This window comes from Miscanthus floridulus, chromosome 15 (assembly GCF_019320115.1).
Source record: "Miscanthus floridulus cultivar M001 chromosome 15, ASM1932011v1, whole genome shotgun sequence".
NCBI classification, from domain to species: Eukaryota; Viridiplantae; Streptophyta; class Magnoliopsida; order Poales; family Poaceae; genus Miscanthus; species Miscanthus floridulus.
The window spans coordinates 17638620-17655497 of record NC_089594.1 but is presented as its reverse complement, the minus strand read 5'-3'; the positions used below and the strand labels follow the sequence as shown (position 1 = coordinate 17655497).

Sequence of the window (16878 nt, the reverse complement as noted above, 5' to 3'; positions counted from 1 at the left end):
GCAGATGCAGACAAGCTATTCTAATAATTTAATAAAAAACACAGGTGGACATCACGTCCATACATAGAAGTTGCTTATTTTCCTAGTGAAGTTGTTTAATATGTCTGTTAATGTTACTTTAAATATATACATGTGCTTTCATATTATGTTTCTATTGCATAACAAGTAGTTTAACTTTTGCAATGCTACATAATGTTAATTTGAATATTGTTAATTTAAATACTCTAACCCTTTGTTTATCAATTTATAACAGGATGCCCCTTCCACGCAGCACCCGTTGTACCCCCTTCTTAAGGTGGAGTACGACGAGCCGCACCGAGCACACATCATGACTGACACCGACGTAGAGGTGCCCTTGCCTCCTTTGAGGCCCCGCACGCACACTAGGGCGCACCAGTGGGACGATCATTACGTGCCGTACATACGGCGTGCTTGCTTCCTCGAGCTTGTCCGTGTTGTCAACTACGGTCTTCCGTACCTTGACCCAGCACTACTTACTACAGCTGTAGACAGGTACGAGTGCCTTCATTGTACGTAAACATTCTTATAACAAATTTGAGGCAATTAAGACCCACACATTCCACCTACCTTGCGGCGAGATGACCTTGACCATGTAGGACGTGAAGGCTACTTTGGCCTTTGGTTGGGGGGACTTCCAGTGACAGGTATAGTTGACAACGATCACTGGAGGGAGCTGGTGGCTCAGTTCACTGGCTTTTTTCCATCGGGCGATGATGTTTCAAAGAAAAATAAATGAGCAATTCAAGCCTATTTAATACTTGCATTGCTTTTCTACAGCCATCGGGTCTCATTTTCATTGGTGAATTTCAGGAAAAGTTCCGGTGTTTCGTCGTCGTGGATCACAGAGTGCTTTGATTACTTGGACCCACATGCTGATGAGGCTCAGATCGACAGGTTCGCTAGAGTGTGGCTCTGGCACTTCCTTGGTGCTTTCCTCTTTCCAGACGCCTCGGGCAACACCATCAGTTGGATCTTTCTTGACATACTATGCCAGCCGTGGGATAACATAGTGGCGTATAGCTGGGGCAGCGCAGTCCTAGCATGGACGTATCGATAGCTATGCGTTGTCTACCGTCGCACCTCAGGGTATGTGAACCTTGGGGGTTGCTCCTACCTACTCCAGGTTTGGTGTTGGGAACGATGGCCCGTTGGGAGGCCCCTTGCTACTGGTTTACCGGTAAGTACTTCGGTTCACTATATTCTTCGAAGCAGTTACATATAATTAAATTATTAATGGCTAATTCATTATCGTGTTCAATGCAGCATTGAAACAGGTAGGATACACTCCCTACAGCTCTGTATATCTGGACGCAAGCAGAGTTAGTTAGAGGGAATGGGAGGCGTAAGTACAGGGAGTACACGGACGGTCTCGACGTCCTGACATAACACTAGGTTACGCTCTCTTTACTATCATACATGTGTCTTGTTCGATGTACACTATATCACAACCTAACTCAATTACGAAATGTTCAGGTGCGCGCATTGGTGTCCTTGGGCTGCTCTAGAGTTCGAGTACTATCTGAGTCCTGTCACTAGGGATGAGTCAGATGAGTATCGTAGCAACGTCCCTCTTATTTTCTTCCACGTGGTCGAGATTCACTTGCCCATCAGGATTTGCAGGCAGTTTGGAAGAATGATAGGCTACCTACCACCGCTTTACTCCACAAACCAAGAATTGCACGAGTGCATTATCGATTAATAATAAAGCTACAATTCAGAGGTATGTATGGTACAACTAACAATTGCTTTGTTGCAGGTATGACCGCAGAAAGAGGTACAAGACCAAGGATTGGCGCATGACACACAACGCGTACATCCAGTTGTGGTAGAATAGGGATCGGTAGCCGGTTGATGCGAGTCCCCCACACGACCAGCACACCTTCGATGAGTACCTGCTATGGCTTCACATGTCTACGAGGACAATATCAAGCCCCCATACACTAAGGAGGCGATTGACGAGGATGATGAGGAAGATGTGATCGAAGATGTGAACGACGTTTCCACTAAGGATGACACACAACTACAGAGAGCCCCGCTTCAAAGATACGTGGTAAGATACTCGAATGGTATAATTTGTTATCCATTTGGTATTAAGTATGTGTACTAAAACTGTCCAACCGCGTTTCTGTACCCAAGCGACACAATTGTCAAGGCTGTCCAACGAAGCAACGTTTCGGCTTCACGAGTCTAGAGGGCTAGGACCAGGCGTTCTCGAGGCTTTTGTGGAGGTAAACATAAACTTTTCTGTTCCAAAAATATTTCTTTAGTGTATATTCATTTGGGAAATGCACTAACTTTAACGTCTATTTATGCAGAAGGTGAAGTGGAGTTGCAGGAAGCTAGCACAGAAGCTGAGCTGCATGGACACTCCTTTAGTGGAACCGGCAGTCCCGGCGCGGTCGGGTGGCACGTCTTCTGGCTCTGAGGACACCAGCCGGCTCTTCTCAGCCGGTGATAGGTGCCACCTCCGCAGTGCGTACACCACCACATCATAGCACTAGGAAGGACCCTGCAAGCGAGGATGACGAGGGCGACGATGATGACGACGACGACGACCCCCGGGATTCCGCAGACAGCACCACCAGTGGGACGATTGGCCGTAGGACGAGATCGACATGTATCAGCTAGGTGGTGCCCCGCTTGGTACCCAAGGAGCCTCACAAGTAGTAACAAAGGTAGTTTCTTTATATACGTAGGCTCCATGAACTAACAATCATAAAGATTATAAGTAATCGTGCATATCATATACTTGCAGGGTACGAGCCGTAAGCACCGACAACGCGACCACACCGACGTTGGCTACACTCCCAATGTGTTGCCTATAAATCCGAAGAGACAGAGGCGTCCGAGGGATCCTTACACTCCTGAGACTTAGTTGGTTATGTCGAACTTATGTCGAACAAATATGTCGTCCAAAACTTATGTCAAACAAATGTTATGTCCGAAACTTATGTCGTCCGAAACTTAGTTGGTTATGTCGAACTTACGTCCGAAACTTGTCAACTTACGCACAGACTCCATTTATTTGCTTCATATTCATTTCAATACGTCGCGGCAGCACTGCCGGTGAGATTAACTAGCAACTAGTTCGGGAGCCGGCAGTCCCGGCGTATCTTGCCATCGGTGGCCAGCGTGTTGACCTCGATCCTCTCGAGCTTGGTCATCACCGCCACGAAATCGCCGAAGAAGGCACCCTGGTTGGACGCGTAGTAGTCGACCCTGCTACGCGACCTCATGTCGGAGTAGAGCACATGGTAGAAGGCATTGTGGAAGCCCACCGGCGAGGGGTCGAGGAAGGCGAAGGCGTTGGGGTCGGAGCTGCAGGTGCCGTTCAGTTGTGACACGCCGTTCATTGCAATTGAGGCGGGTCTTCTATCTACGTCCAGGTCCTGCCGCGTCGTGGGCTACGGCGCGTCTGCGCCGCGCCAAGACCGGTGGCGCAGTAGACCCTGCCACATCACCGTTCAGCGTCCCGGTCGTCGCCACGTCACTCCTCTCGCCGCGCCACCAAGCATGGCGCTGCACAGGCTTTTCCAATTTTCTTTATAATATTTAGTATTTTGTTTTTTAGCCTTCTTTTGTATTGTAAAATAAACATTTATTTTGGTTATTGTCTACGTTCTCTTTGTATATATATATTTCATCATGTATGAATGTTATCGGCTTAAATAGCCCCCCCCCCCCCCCCCCCCCCCGCGCTCAAATTCTGGCACCGCCCCTGACTCGTGGGTACGAGCAAATAAACAGCGAGACGACGACTGTCCTGTAAATGTAAATATAAATAATGTAAATTAATTAAATATAGTCTCCTCATTCGTGGTCAAATTATTGCGTACAGTAATAAAGTTGCCTCACTTTCAAGAGACATAGTAGCACACTACACCACCCGGATGATTGTATTTGTTTCGTGCCATGGCTTGTAGATTACTCCTATGTACTTGCCACATGGATTTATTTTCCTGAATCTTTAATTGTTGGCTGTATTTTCTATATCGATATTGATTATTTTGGTCATATCTGAATCTGATTTGATGATGCAAGAGCTAGAACGAAAGAGGTGCATGTTGCACAAGCGCTATCAGTGCTCGAGTGCCATTCTCCCAACCGTTCTCGACTTGTTCCAGTTTTGCGGTGATATCCGGCCGACGAGCTGTTGACCCGTAGATGACCCGGTGAAACCATGCATACGATGCTATTGATGGCTGGCGAAGGGACCAACATATCACACACAATCTTTATACGGCACGCGCGCATGTCACTAGTAGAGAACAGATCTTTGATCCTCGGCCAAAATGGGCTCTAGTCCTGGAATTTTGTGCGCCCGGAACTAGAGATACCTTTAGTCCCGGTTGGTGGCTCCAACCGGGACTAAAGGTCCCTGCCCAACGGCTACTGCGCTAGACAGAGGTGGTAGGTACCTTTAGTCCCGGTTGGAGCTACCAACCGGGACTAAAGGTATACTTTTACTCCCGGTTGGTGGCTCCAACCGGGAGTAAAGGTCTACTCCTGGGCCGTGGCTGCGCCCGGGGTTGGAAAGTTACCTTTAGTCCTGGTTGGAGCCACCAACCGGGACTAAAGGTCCCCCCTTTATATCCCGGCCGTCTCCTTCCTCCCCGAGCCCGAGCTCAGCACATTTTGAAGCTCACTGCAGTAGTGTTCTTGCTTCCTCCCTCCCTCCATTGTTTCTCCATCCATTCTTCGATTCCTCCGTCGATTTCTTCGATTTCTCCGTCGATTCTTCAGTTGTAAAGGTTACCAATCTCATACTCTCATTTTTCACCATTGTCTTATCTCATTTTGTTCACTATATATATATGGTTCTTTATTGTGGTTTTTTTCATTTGTAAGCAATTTGAGCTCAAAATCACTTCAAACTTGCATATTTACATGAAAGAAGGTTAAAGTAGCTAGTTGAACTTGTGGACCATGTTCATCTCGGTGACCATGTTCTCTGCCGATCGGTAACGGACGTCAAGGAGGAGCTTTGATTCTACGAGGGAGAGCGGCAACGGTCGTGGAAGACCGTGTTCCCTTCCTCGTAGAATCGGAGCTCTTCCGTGGCAAGTACGGTGCCGTCCTGTGGAGAAATGCTCGCCGAGATGATCACGTAAGCAAGTTCAACTAGTACGGATGGTTATTTATTCACATGTCCCGATATCGTCGCAGTAGTCTGTCAATCACCGTACTTTTTATTTTAACTTTTTATGAAATGAAAAACTTAGAAAATAGTTAGAAAATTATAGAAAATCCGTACTAGTTGAACTTGCGGACCGTGTTCAGCTCGGCGAGCATGTTCTCTGTCGAGCGGTAACGGACATCAAGGAGGAGCTTTGATTCTACGAGGGAGAGCGACAACGGTCGTGGAAGACCGTGTTCCCTTCCTCGTAGAATCGGAGCTCTTCCTTGACCAAGTACGGTGCCGTCCGGTGGAGAAATGCTCGCCGAGATGATCACGTAAGCAAGGTCAACTAGTACGGATGGTTATTTATTAAAATATGTTTTTGAGCTATAGTGTATTAAAAAATGAGTATAGAGATATAGATAATTTTATAGTTTCTTAATTTTATTTGTTTATAAAATAAGAAATTTATAGTGTATTAAAAATGAGTATAGAGAGAAGATGGCAACTGCTTCATTGTTTAGAGATATAGATAATTTTATAGTTTCTTAATTTTATTTGTTTATAAAATGAGAAATTTATAGTGTATTAAAAAAAGAGTTTAGAGAGTAGATGGCAACTGCTTCCGGATCCTCGGCCTCTCATGGGTTTCCAAAGCGACTTAGGCCGGGCCTCCCTCTCATTCCATGCGGCAAGTGTCGTGATGAGACGAAGATTGTGATGGAGTACAGACTGAGTGAAGAAGGAGGGTCCCAACAAGGATCGTATCTTCTATAAGTGTCCGGATCGCAATGTTTGTTATTTTATCATATTTAATGATTATGGTTAGTTTATACCTATTTTCATGATGGTTGTGATTAAAGTTCTAATTTTTTGTTTTAATTTCAGTGGGATGGCAGTGGACGATGTTCAGGCTTCTACTGGGAGGAAGAGTATGTTGAACTCGTGCAAAAATATCTTGCACAACAGGCAGATACGGCGGCTAATGAGGCAGTGATCCAGCCAAAGAAGCCCAAAGATGTTGCACAATCAGGAGATCTGTCTGTTTTAGTTGAGATTGGTCGTGAAATCCTTGTGCTCCTGAAATGTATTTTAGCTTTAGTTCTTTTAGTTGTAGTTGGGATTGTCTACATTGTAGCGATGCTTTCATAAATTTGTACCTTTTGTGGTGGCACACATGTTGTATAAATAATTAATTATGATCTAGGTTTTAATATGGTATTTATGTCATGTAATGCAGATGAGCCGGCATTGGATGTACAATGCTGATCGCCGCTCCCAAGAGTTCATTGACGGCGTGCATTCTTTGTTAAGTGCGGCCGAGGCAAACAAACGCGACGGTTTCATGTGCTGCCCATGTGCCATATGTAAGAATATGGTGGAATATCCTTGCTCAAGGACTCTTCATTCACACTTGTTCAAGTCGGGTTTCATGCCAAACTATATTTGTTGGACGAAGCACGGAGAAACCGGCGTTGTAATGGAAGAAGGTGAAGAAGAACAATGGAACGACAATGATATTATTCCCGATGGTGCGTGCTTCAATGATACTGCAATGGGAGAAGCTGAAGAAGAGGTAGCCACAAATTTCCTGTCCAAAACCAATAGTTTTAATAATTTTAATTAAACACTACATTTTTGCATTAACGAAATAATAAATATTAGTTACATTATGTTTTACAATTATAACAAAAAATAAAAAAAGTTAGGTTATAGATTTTTCCTATGTGCAATAAAGAAAAAGAAAATCCATATTTTTAACAAAATAATTTTATGCCTTTTATTTAATTTACTATATATTTAACAAGAAAATCCATATTTCTATTAAAAAAGTCTGCTCAAAACAGGCGGGAAACGAAACTGCAGGCCACCTTTACTCCCGGGTGGGAAGCCCACCCGGGAGTAAAGGTGGGCTGCAGTTTCGTGGCCCGCCAAAAAAACCCTTTACTCCCGGTGCATGTTACCAACCGGGAGTAAAGACCCTTTACTCCCGGCTGGTGGCTGGCACCGGGAGTAAATCTCCCTGGTATATAACTGCCAGCGCCTGGCGCAGATCGATCTGCTCCTCTTCTTCCTCGTCGAACACCGCCGCCCTCTTCTTCCTCACATCGCCGTCCGTTTGCCTTCCGTGACACCGCCGCCCTCTTCTTCCTCGTGCGGCCTCCACCGCGCGCGCCCGTGGCCCTCCTCCGCGCGCGCCCGTGGCCCTCCACTGCCGAGCTCGAGGTGATCAGTTCATCTCTCTGTACATTCTCAGACGGTGGAAAACTTCAAAAAATGTTATATTTTGCTGTGATACCGAATATAGATGTTCTAAAGTAAATTACAAATGTCCTAGATTTTATATACGCAAATATCATATAAAAATGAAGGAAAACTTCAACGTTTCTTCATTTGTGAACTTTGAATATACAGATATAATATATTAATATTGCTAAGTAATATGAGCATTACATATTTTTTCGGGAAGACTATCTTCAAACTTTATATCATAGCATCAGAGACGAAGTACTGTGCCTGTAGAAGAAGAAAATAAATTCTTATCATTTCGGAAATAGTAATGGTTATATTAGCAATAAGACACATATACTTACATTTCATAATGACTTATACTTACATTATCAGCATAGAATTTTCTCATATGATGAATGACTACATGGTTCACATGGTACATAGGATCACAACACGCACCGACACCGCCCCGGCCCGCCTCACGTCGTCGTCGTCAGCACGCCGGCCCGCCTCACGTCGTCGTCGTCAGCACACCGGCCCCCGCGCCGACACGTATATATATGTCATTTGTATTCATATGCATGTATATATACGTCGCGGAGCACCGCCGCCCTCGTTTGCCCATGCGTTTCTATGTATACGGCGGAGCACCGCCGCCCTCGTTCACCCATGTGTACAAACATATATACGGCGAAGTGGAGCACCGCCACTCTTGTCACACCGCCCTCTCTCGTGGCCTAGTCGATCAACATTCGTATTATCGTTATCGTTAACGCTAAACAATCACACCAGGGCGATCCGCGCTGTTGATGTCACCGACGTGGTTCGCCATAGTCACCGACGCAATTCGCCCTCGGCCGTTTATGTATAGACCTAATTCGCCCTAGTGTGGCGAATTGCGTCCGTGACCGAGGGGCAAGATTTAATAATGCATATTGTTCGTAGATTTTACGCATGTAAGCAAAGATTTGACGTACTATATATTGGTTTTGTTTTTTGAAGCTAGATGGCCGACCCGAGAAACATGGATGAGGAGAAGTTGATGATGAATTTGATCAACACTGGCACTCAAGTTGCCGGCGATGATGGTGCTAACAATAACGTGCAAGAGGATGCAGATGACGGGAGTCAGTACTTAGCTCTTGAACAAAATGAGCAACAACATATTGGCCAAGTATATATTTTTTATTATTAGCTATATATATTATCATATATCTTATGTGTGCTCATGACATTAAAAATAATGTTTATGTTTTGTAGCCCTCTGGATCGACATCAACAACTACAATGAAGAGTAAAAATGTTCGAGGTCCCAAAAAGCCATTGGAGGGCCGCTTCATCATCTCGGAGTTCAATGTGGATATAGGCGAACTGGGGGGGGGGGCAAATAAAACGAAATTCGTGCACCACTGTGGTTATCTTGTACGGGACCGGCTCCCGATCAGTACCCGTGAATGGAAGAAGAAGACCAATGCTCCTCATATCAGTTTTGTCTCCGATCGTGACAAGACGTTAATTTGGAATGATGTCTTGGAACATTTCACGCTCCAAACAGATGGTTATGGTGATATAATAGATGGTGATGAATTGAATGAGCGAGTTAGGGATTGGGCAATGAAGAAGATGGCCACCCAGTTTTAGACTTGGAAGAAACACTTATACACGACGTATGTCAAGAAGAACATAGCAACAGATTTTACTGTCCCAGGCCCGATCTCAAAGCAGAGGCCCTATTGGGATGAGTTTGTACAGTACAAGACGTCGGAAGAGGGTGTGAGTCGGGTGATAAAGAACCAACGTAATGCCCAACAGAAGACATACCACCATAACTTGGGATCAGGTGGCTACCCGACTGCCATGAAGAAGTGGAACAAAATGGAAGCAGACCTTCTTGCCAAGGCTATCACACCAGAATCACTCGAGTGGGGAGAGCGTGCAAAGAATTGGTTTTTCGCTCATGGGGAAACACTGGACCAGGAGACAGGGAAGTGCGTTTATGGCGCAAGACTGCAAGAAGCAGCAGAAAGATTGTTTTATGCTCAGAGAGCTACTGCTAGTGGTGCGTTCAGGCCCAACAGAGAGAAGGATGAACTCACATACGCCATCGGGACTATTGAACATGGTGGCCGAACTAGAGGCAAAGGAAGTGTCTTGTGGGAGCATGGATTCCCTCAGGACAGACCTTCCTACAGAAGCCGCCAGAGAAAGAAGGAAGAAGAGGCACAGCGGCTCCAGAGGTTGGAGGAAGCGGTGCGTGAAGCACAGGAGCAGGAAAAAAACCTTGAAGCGAGAATGCAGGAGGAAATCAGAAGGCAAGTGCAAATAGCAGTGAGTGCAAGCAAGCAGACATCAGAGCCAGGAATCAACATTAGCCAATCTGTTTAGTTGAAAAGTAGCTGCGCTTCCACAGAGATACCAAATCAAGGGGACACAGGACTGCGCTTCCCTGTGGATGACGTCACTGAACCTTTTACATCGTGTGAGCTACACATTTCGAAGAGGAATTCCACAATCAAGGTGGCTATCGATCTTGTTAATCCTATCGACCGAACCAAGACACCAAGGATTCATGGGAATATAATCCAAGAAGGATATGCTACCATCTCGGTAGATAAAGCTGAAAAAGGTTTTAGTGATTTGCCTCTTGATATTCCTGGAGGTGATGGCGAGAAGACTCTAGGAGAAGCAGAGAAGACATTCATTCTATGGCGCAAGCACTACATCATCATTCCCGGGATGTCGCCTCCACCTCCTCCTGAACTACCTCACCATAGGTGTGGATGACAACACTACATCATTAATTTATATTGGCTTAAATAATTAACAATCTGCTCATAATAATATGTCATTCCTTTTTTTGTAGCAGATCCTCCCCCAACCTAAATCCAATTGTTCAATCGCCAGATCATCATAGTGCTCTGTACGATGATAATGTGTTGGAAGGCGAGGCTGCATCCACACCATCTCCAAGGAGGTCTCCAACGCCGCAGCCGCCACCTCCAAGGAGGTCTCCAACGCCGCTGCCACCACCTCCAAGGAGGTCTCCAACGCCTCCCCTGCCCCCGCCTACCAAGAAGCCAAGTACCAAGAGGCCAGCCCCGCAAACGAAGAACCAGTCCCCGCCGGCAAAGAAAGCCACCGTGAAACCAAGGGCTATTCCAAAAATAATATCTGAACAGAAGGAAGAAGTAACTGATGCATATAAAAAAGATATGTCCAGATTCTATGACAAACTTAAAAAGAATCAAGAAGCAAGGAGAAAACCGGAGAAACCGTACTTCTTCATAGCTCTAGATATTCTTAGAAAAAAGGTGGCTTCTTACCAGCAACAACAGCGAGAATCTCGTAAGCCGTCCAAATCAACGTTAACGGACTATGACTGCACTCTCACTAAGTCAATTGAGGCGGCACAGAAAAAGAAGCGGGCAGGAAAAGGAGTTGCACAACTCGGACAACAATCGCACCAATCAGTCCCCCCGCTAGTTGTTGGTAATGAATATGGTTCGAATTTAGGATTAATGCATCAGGCAAACATACCTCCGGATGTCGATTTGGATCACCTTGGTGAATTTATTGATGAGACTGGTCTCGACCTTTACCAGATGTTTGGTGATGGAAACATTGAGAGTGCGGCGGAGGTTGATATTTGGAAGAAAAAATTTGTACTAGGCCAGAGTCTATACAACCCTCAAGCCTTATCTGATCTGGGGACGCAAATGTACCTGCTAAACAAGTGGTACATGCAGGCGTCTACCGGTGGAGACTTCTGCGTTGGTGTCAGAATTAGAGACGAACATTGGTTCCATGGTGATGATGTTATGTATGTTGACTTTGCAGAATTTCATCAACTATGCCACCTGACCTCTCTGGACAAAGTTATCATTAGCTGCTATTGCCTGTAAGTAATAATTCTTTCGATCTATTATTAAACTCATCATATGTGTGTATATGCATATAAATTATCCTAACAGGTACTATATATATGCAGATTTACAATGACAGAGCTCAGAAAGGAAGGCTGCAATGAAATTGGTTTTGTTGATCCCCATATAGTATTCAAAGACCCAGTTACTCCAAAGACTAATTGGAAGTCTGAGTCAGAGAGTAACATCATGAACTTCTTAGTGAACCAATGCCACAAGAAGGATATACTCTTTCCCTACAACTTCAAGTGAGTGTTAATAATGTCGATCATCCTTAATGGCTCATATGTTGATTCTAGTTAATTAATGAGTGTTATGCGTTATATCCTATAAACATATGCAGCAATCACTGGATATTGATGGACATCGATCTGGTGAAAAGTCACTTGATAATCTATGACTCGATGAGAAAACAACAACAAGACTACCAAGATATGATAGATATTATCCAGAGGTAATTTCGGTATCTCTAGCAACTATATATACACACAAACATGATGATTAACTATATCTGATGACGTGGCAAATTTTTTATTGGGCAGTGTTTGGAAAACCTTTATTGAGAAGCAACACATGGAAAAATGCAAAGCGCCACTGAATGTAATCCCTTTGAAAGTAAGTCCCCTGAATCGCATCATCTTTATTAATTAAACATATAGCTTTCACCAGATCACCAGATTGGATGACAAATCTTTTTCTCGTAAAGTAGTGTCTGAGGCAGGAACAGGGGAACAACTACTGTGGTTACTATGTTTGCAAGTTTATCAAGGTGGTCTCCCAAAGAACTCCTACAGAGAGACTCAAAGTACGTTAAAAATAAACTATATATTCATTTAATTATTATTATTGATTGTGTTACTATGTCTTTATATATATATATATATCTTTTTTGTACATATATTAATTTATTTTCCTTTAATTCAAACCTGTAGGCTCGATGGTTGGAGGAAAAGGTCATACGGCAATACCAAATCAAAGCAATTCAACGGTCTATAGCCGGATTTTTTAATGAGCAGGTCATCGATTCCAAGGGCGAGTTCTACGTCGACCCAACACTGCCATTGAAGCCAAGCTAGAGGATGAGAGGAAACTTGTTATATCACAACAACTGTAATGCAATCTTTTGTAATATATGCACATGAAATAATATAATGTAAAATACACATATGCATGCATGCATGTAAATATATATATGATGCATGCATGCATATATATATATATTTCTATGCTTGAATTGTGTAATTTAATACGTTCATTGTGCTTGAACCGAAACATACTATACACGCGTATAAATGTATAATTAGCAGCGTACAATACGACTTCGAAAACCTATTTTGAAAAGAAAACAAAAAAATGAAAAGAAAAGAAAAAAGAAAAAAAACCTTTAGTCCCGGTTCGTATTACCAACCGGAACTAAATGGTGCCGGCCATCGTGGCATGTCAGGAGGCACCTTTAGTCCCGGTTGGTGTTACCCACCGGGACTAAAGGTCCCCCTTTAGTCCCGGTTCCTGACCCGGGACTAAAGGACCACCCTTTAGTTGTGGTCCTTTAGTCCCGGATGCTTGCTCCCGGGTGGGGAACCGAGACTAGAGGGGGTTCCCCACCGGAATTAAAGCTCTGTTGTCTACCAGTGTGTGTTACTGTCGAGTTCCAACATGTACACGAACATGCGTCAACGTACCTATGGTTGGACGAGGCAATAAACATCGGCGTGCGTCGGGGTCTGTTCACGGCAAGTTGAGGGCCGCGGTGAGAGGCTAGGGTTTCAGGATATGGGTGGGAGGGAAACCTTCAGTTTGGCCTTATTTTTATGGGTCGGATCGACCCGACCCATTTCCATCCATAAGCATATTACCGGGCGCACAAAAAAGCGCGGTCAAAGTCGTCCACTCTCGTCTGCATGAGTGGAGGCATTGCTAATTTAAGGGCGCGGAGCCATGCTGCTAGCAAATCGTGCGCTCATCTGTAGTAGTACTAGTATTTTTCTCGATCGAAATTTAGCTCTTGGAGGCATACAGCATGTCGACCAGCAGCAACTACCATGCTTGGACGAGGTCGCCCGTTGTCCTTGGTGTAGTTTTGCTGCTGCTTCTTGTGGTCTGCAGCGACGACGGCAGCGGCGGCGGCCTCGTCTTCCTGCTTGCAACGGCTACCGAAGGCGAATCAGGAAGCACCGGAAGCAGCGGCCATAGTAAGTGTCCACGGCCACCCAAATCAGGCGAACATCCATTACCCATGCACACATGGTGTGGCTGCGGGTATAACTATTTGCATTAGTTCGTTGCTGCATTTTTGTAGGAAAATATTTTCATTATAGTAAATCAAAAGCCCGGCCCTCGTCGACTTCATTCTTTGGCTACCTATAGGAGTTACTAGATAGCCCCCATGGAAATTTCATAATTATATAATTCTTTCAATGGCAAACCTTAAAGCATTAAATTAAACTAATAACGAGTTAGACTAGACGATTATATGTTTATTTCAACGATGACAACTGTGTCTGCTGCTATATATCTTTATTAAACTCGAAGGACTGTCTCTTAATCCATGTATAGTACGTGGCGGATTAACAAAATATACTAAGTCATATAAATTGTAACATATATACATTCAGGAAACAAGAGGTATTTAATAAGAAACTATGTATATAGTTAGAAAAGGAATATTTTTAACTTGCTTATAGCACATCCACAGAAAAAGGAATGTATAGTATTATATATGAGTAGTTTAATTAAGATTGTTGCGCCATCTTTTGTTAACGCAGATCGTCCCCCGCGAACCGGTCCTCCGACACCCCACTCTATCTCTACAGGCGAGTTGGATCGCCGTTACTACACCATTAAGCTGCCGCCGCCGGGCTTGTATCACTGATTGATGGGTCCTACGAGAAGCGAGCGGGCGACCCGCCGACGACAGCCCATCATGCTCCAACCGTCTACAGTTAACAGTTTTCTACCACGTGTCCTTTCTGGTGTCAGTGGGAAAATGGTTACATTTTTTTTCTCTAAATAAATGACCATTACTCACTCCTCAGGTGTCCGTTTTTAAATAAGTTTGCACTGCTAGCTGTGTTCCTTGCCTCAAGATCTACAAAGCTAGGTTCCATATTTGATACTGTATGTTTTAAACTGATATATATATATATATATATATATATATATGCATAGAATTGAATATATATTATTTATTTGTCACTTACGTACAAGCTGTATATGTAGCCTTTTATAGATAATTAACAAATTGTGATGTGTGCTTCATATAACATTAATTATCATGTATGGACATTGATATGACAGTTCCTACTTCAATAACTTTTGCTGGCGCCCCTAATGTCACAATACACGTGTAAAAATGCCCTAGAGAATTGGCGTCTGTGACATCAAGATCTCACAGACGTGTATTACGCGTCTCTGATGACTCCCATCAGAGACACGTCTTACACAAAATGTGCCTTTGAAGAAGGGTCATCAGAGACGCGCGCGGATAGCTAAAATATGTCTCGGGAGGGTCTTACTAGGGACGCATTTTAGCTATCCGCGTCTCTGATGGGGAATTACAAAAACAAAACAAAAGAAGAATAACCTCAGTGCCAAGGCTAGGAAACCAAATATTAGTAGTAAACAAATATATTACACATGCAGATTTGGACACACCAGATTCTTTGACGGTAGCTACAGGTACATATCTATCACATACATACATATATCAATATATATATGAATGACCACTATACACATCAATAAACAATATATGAACATGATCTGTATGGCAAAATTTTCTGTCCATTTCTCATACTGGACTGCATTCTAAAACGAAGTAGGAAAATTACCCCATTAGTTCCAACTGATCACATACATGCGCAACTACACACAGTACTGATATACATATGCACCAATATAATAAATTTTTAGCTAACTCCTGATTATGGTCTATGAAGGTTCAGGTGATTTTTTTTTTGAGCAAACAAGGTTCAAGTGAATTTCAATGTTCATATGCAGTGAAATACATGAAGAAATATGGCAAATCACACCACGGCTAACCATGCAAGGAAAGAGCATGCAACAATGCAAATAAAATTAAAAGACGACGTACTTGTATGCAAATATATGACACACAAATACTTGCTGAGACATGTGAATATACATGCAGAAACAATGTAGGATCATAGCTCCATAGTAAACTCTCTCTCTTGTGTGTCCATTTTCAGGCTTTAAGTAGGCACCCATTCCTGTTTGACCTGTTGCAAAATTCCAACAAAAATGTTGAAGACAAGTTAAACAATAAACATATGCTAAGGTCCTATGGTCCAGGAAAGAAAATCAATATATGAATGTACAGCTAAGAAAAATAATGGTACCTCTCCAAAAAATGATGGCAATAATGATAATATCTGGCGAAACATGTATGGCTTTCCTTAATTCTTCACACACATAGAAACTAAAGGAATTAAAGGGTCTATATATTTGGTTCAGCAGTGGGCTATGAAAAAGCTGCCGTGAGCTATGAAAAAGCTATCGTGAGATATTTGATATAGAAAAGCTATTGTGAGTCATGTGCAGTGAAAAGATGCTGGTTGTTTGGTTAAAATAACTATGAAACCTATGTTAGGTTTAGTTCCACATCAAAAAATGATGGTGGGGAGCACAACATATAAGGCAGGGGCAGCCCTCATCTATCATGCCAGTCTTTTGGGTTGAGTTAGGCCCGAGGTCTTGGTATGTTATAGGCTCTCATGGACCTGGGCCTGGGGACGCTGGCGCGTGAGTATAGTGAGATGGACTAGATCTGCTGCACACTATAACAACCTACACCATCCCTTTCTCCCTTGAAACAACTATGGAAAACATTTCTCAGTTTCCACCAATTTGGAAAAGCCAAAAGCCGAAAGCAGGATCCAAGATGCCATAAAAATTGTACAACGTGAAAGCAGCTACTTCTGAAGCAGCTTCTAATTCTGCCCATTTGGTTGGCTTTCTACTTTTTGGCAGCAGAATCTACTACTACAAAATTTATTTTAGGAGACAGGCCATTTTAAAAAGCTGGTGTTAGCTATGAGATGTAGAAAGGATATTGTAAGTTATGTGATGTGAAAAAGACACTGGTTGTTTGGTCAAAATAACTATACAACCTATGTAAGGTTTAGTCCCACATCAAAAATTAATGTTGAGGGAGCAGAACAAATAAGGCAAGGGCAGCCCTCACCTATCATGTTAGTCTTTTGGGTTGAGTTTGGCTCGAGGTCTTGGTATGTGGTGGGCTCCAGTGGACTGGGACTTGGGAGTGTCGGCTCATGGGTATAGTGAGCTAGGTCGGATCTGCTACGCACTCTAACAAGTGGTATCAGAGCCCATGGTTGGAAAACCTAGAAAAATCTTAGGAGTCACATGTTGACGGGGGAGCCTGTTAACGTCTCGGAGGTGGCATGAGGTGTGTGTGGTATGGAGCGTTGGACTCGAGGCCTGAAAATGTCTTCTGGAGATCACACGGGGTGTTTTTTATGTGAAGAGTTGAGCCCGATGTGTGATAGGGTAGATTGTTAGGTTTAGTCCCACATCGAAAATTGATGGTAGGGAGCACAACAT

The 16878-nt window shown here is 43.6% G+C and overlaps 1 protein-coding gene and 1 long non-coding RNA gene across 2 annotated transcripts; one reads left to right on the top strand and one right to left on the bottom strand.

The window, feature by feature from the left end:
• Nucleotides 1-3104: 3104 nt before the first annotated feature.
• Nucleotides 3105-3374, bottom strand: LOC136507109 (peroxidase 47-like). The gene has a single exon (XM_066501940.1). It carries the CDS (start codon nt 3372-3374, stop codon nt 3105-3107), a length of 270 nt encoding a protein of 89 aa, XP_066358037.1.
• Nucleotides 3375-13273: 9899 nt separating this feature from the next.
• Nucleotides 13274-14492, top strand: LOC136509671 (uncharacterized). The gene is made up of 2 exons (XR_010772423.1): nt 13274-13487; nt 14061-14492. It is a non-coding gene; the product is annotated as an uncharacterized lncRNA (long non-coding RNA).
• Nucleotides 14493-16878: the final 2386 nt, after the last annotated feature.

Excerpts from the sequence above, each read along its gene's own strand:
- LOC136507109 (XM_066501940.1), bottom strand. The coding sequence starts at position 3,374 with ATGAACGGCGTGTCACAACTGAACGGCACCTGCAGCTCCGACCCCAAC.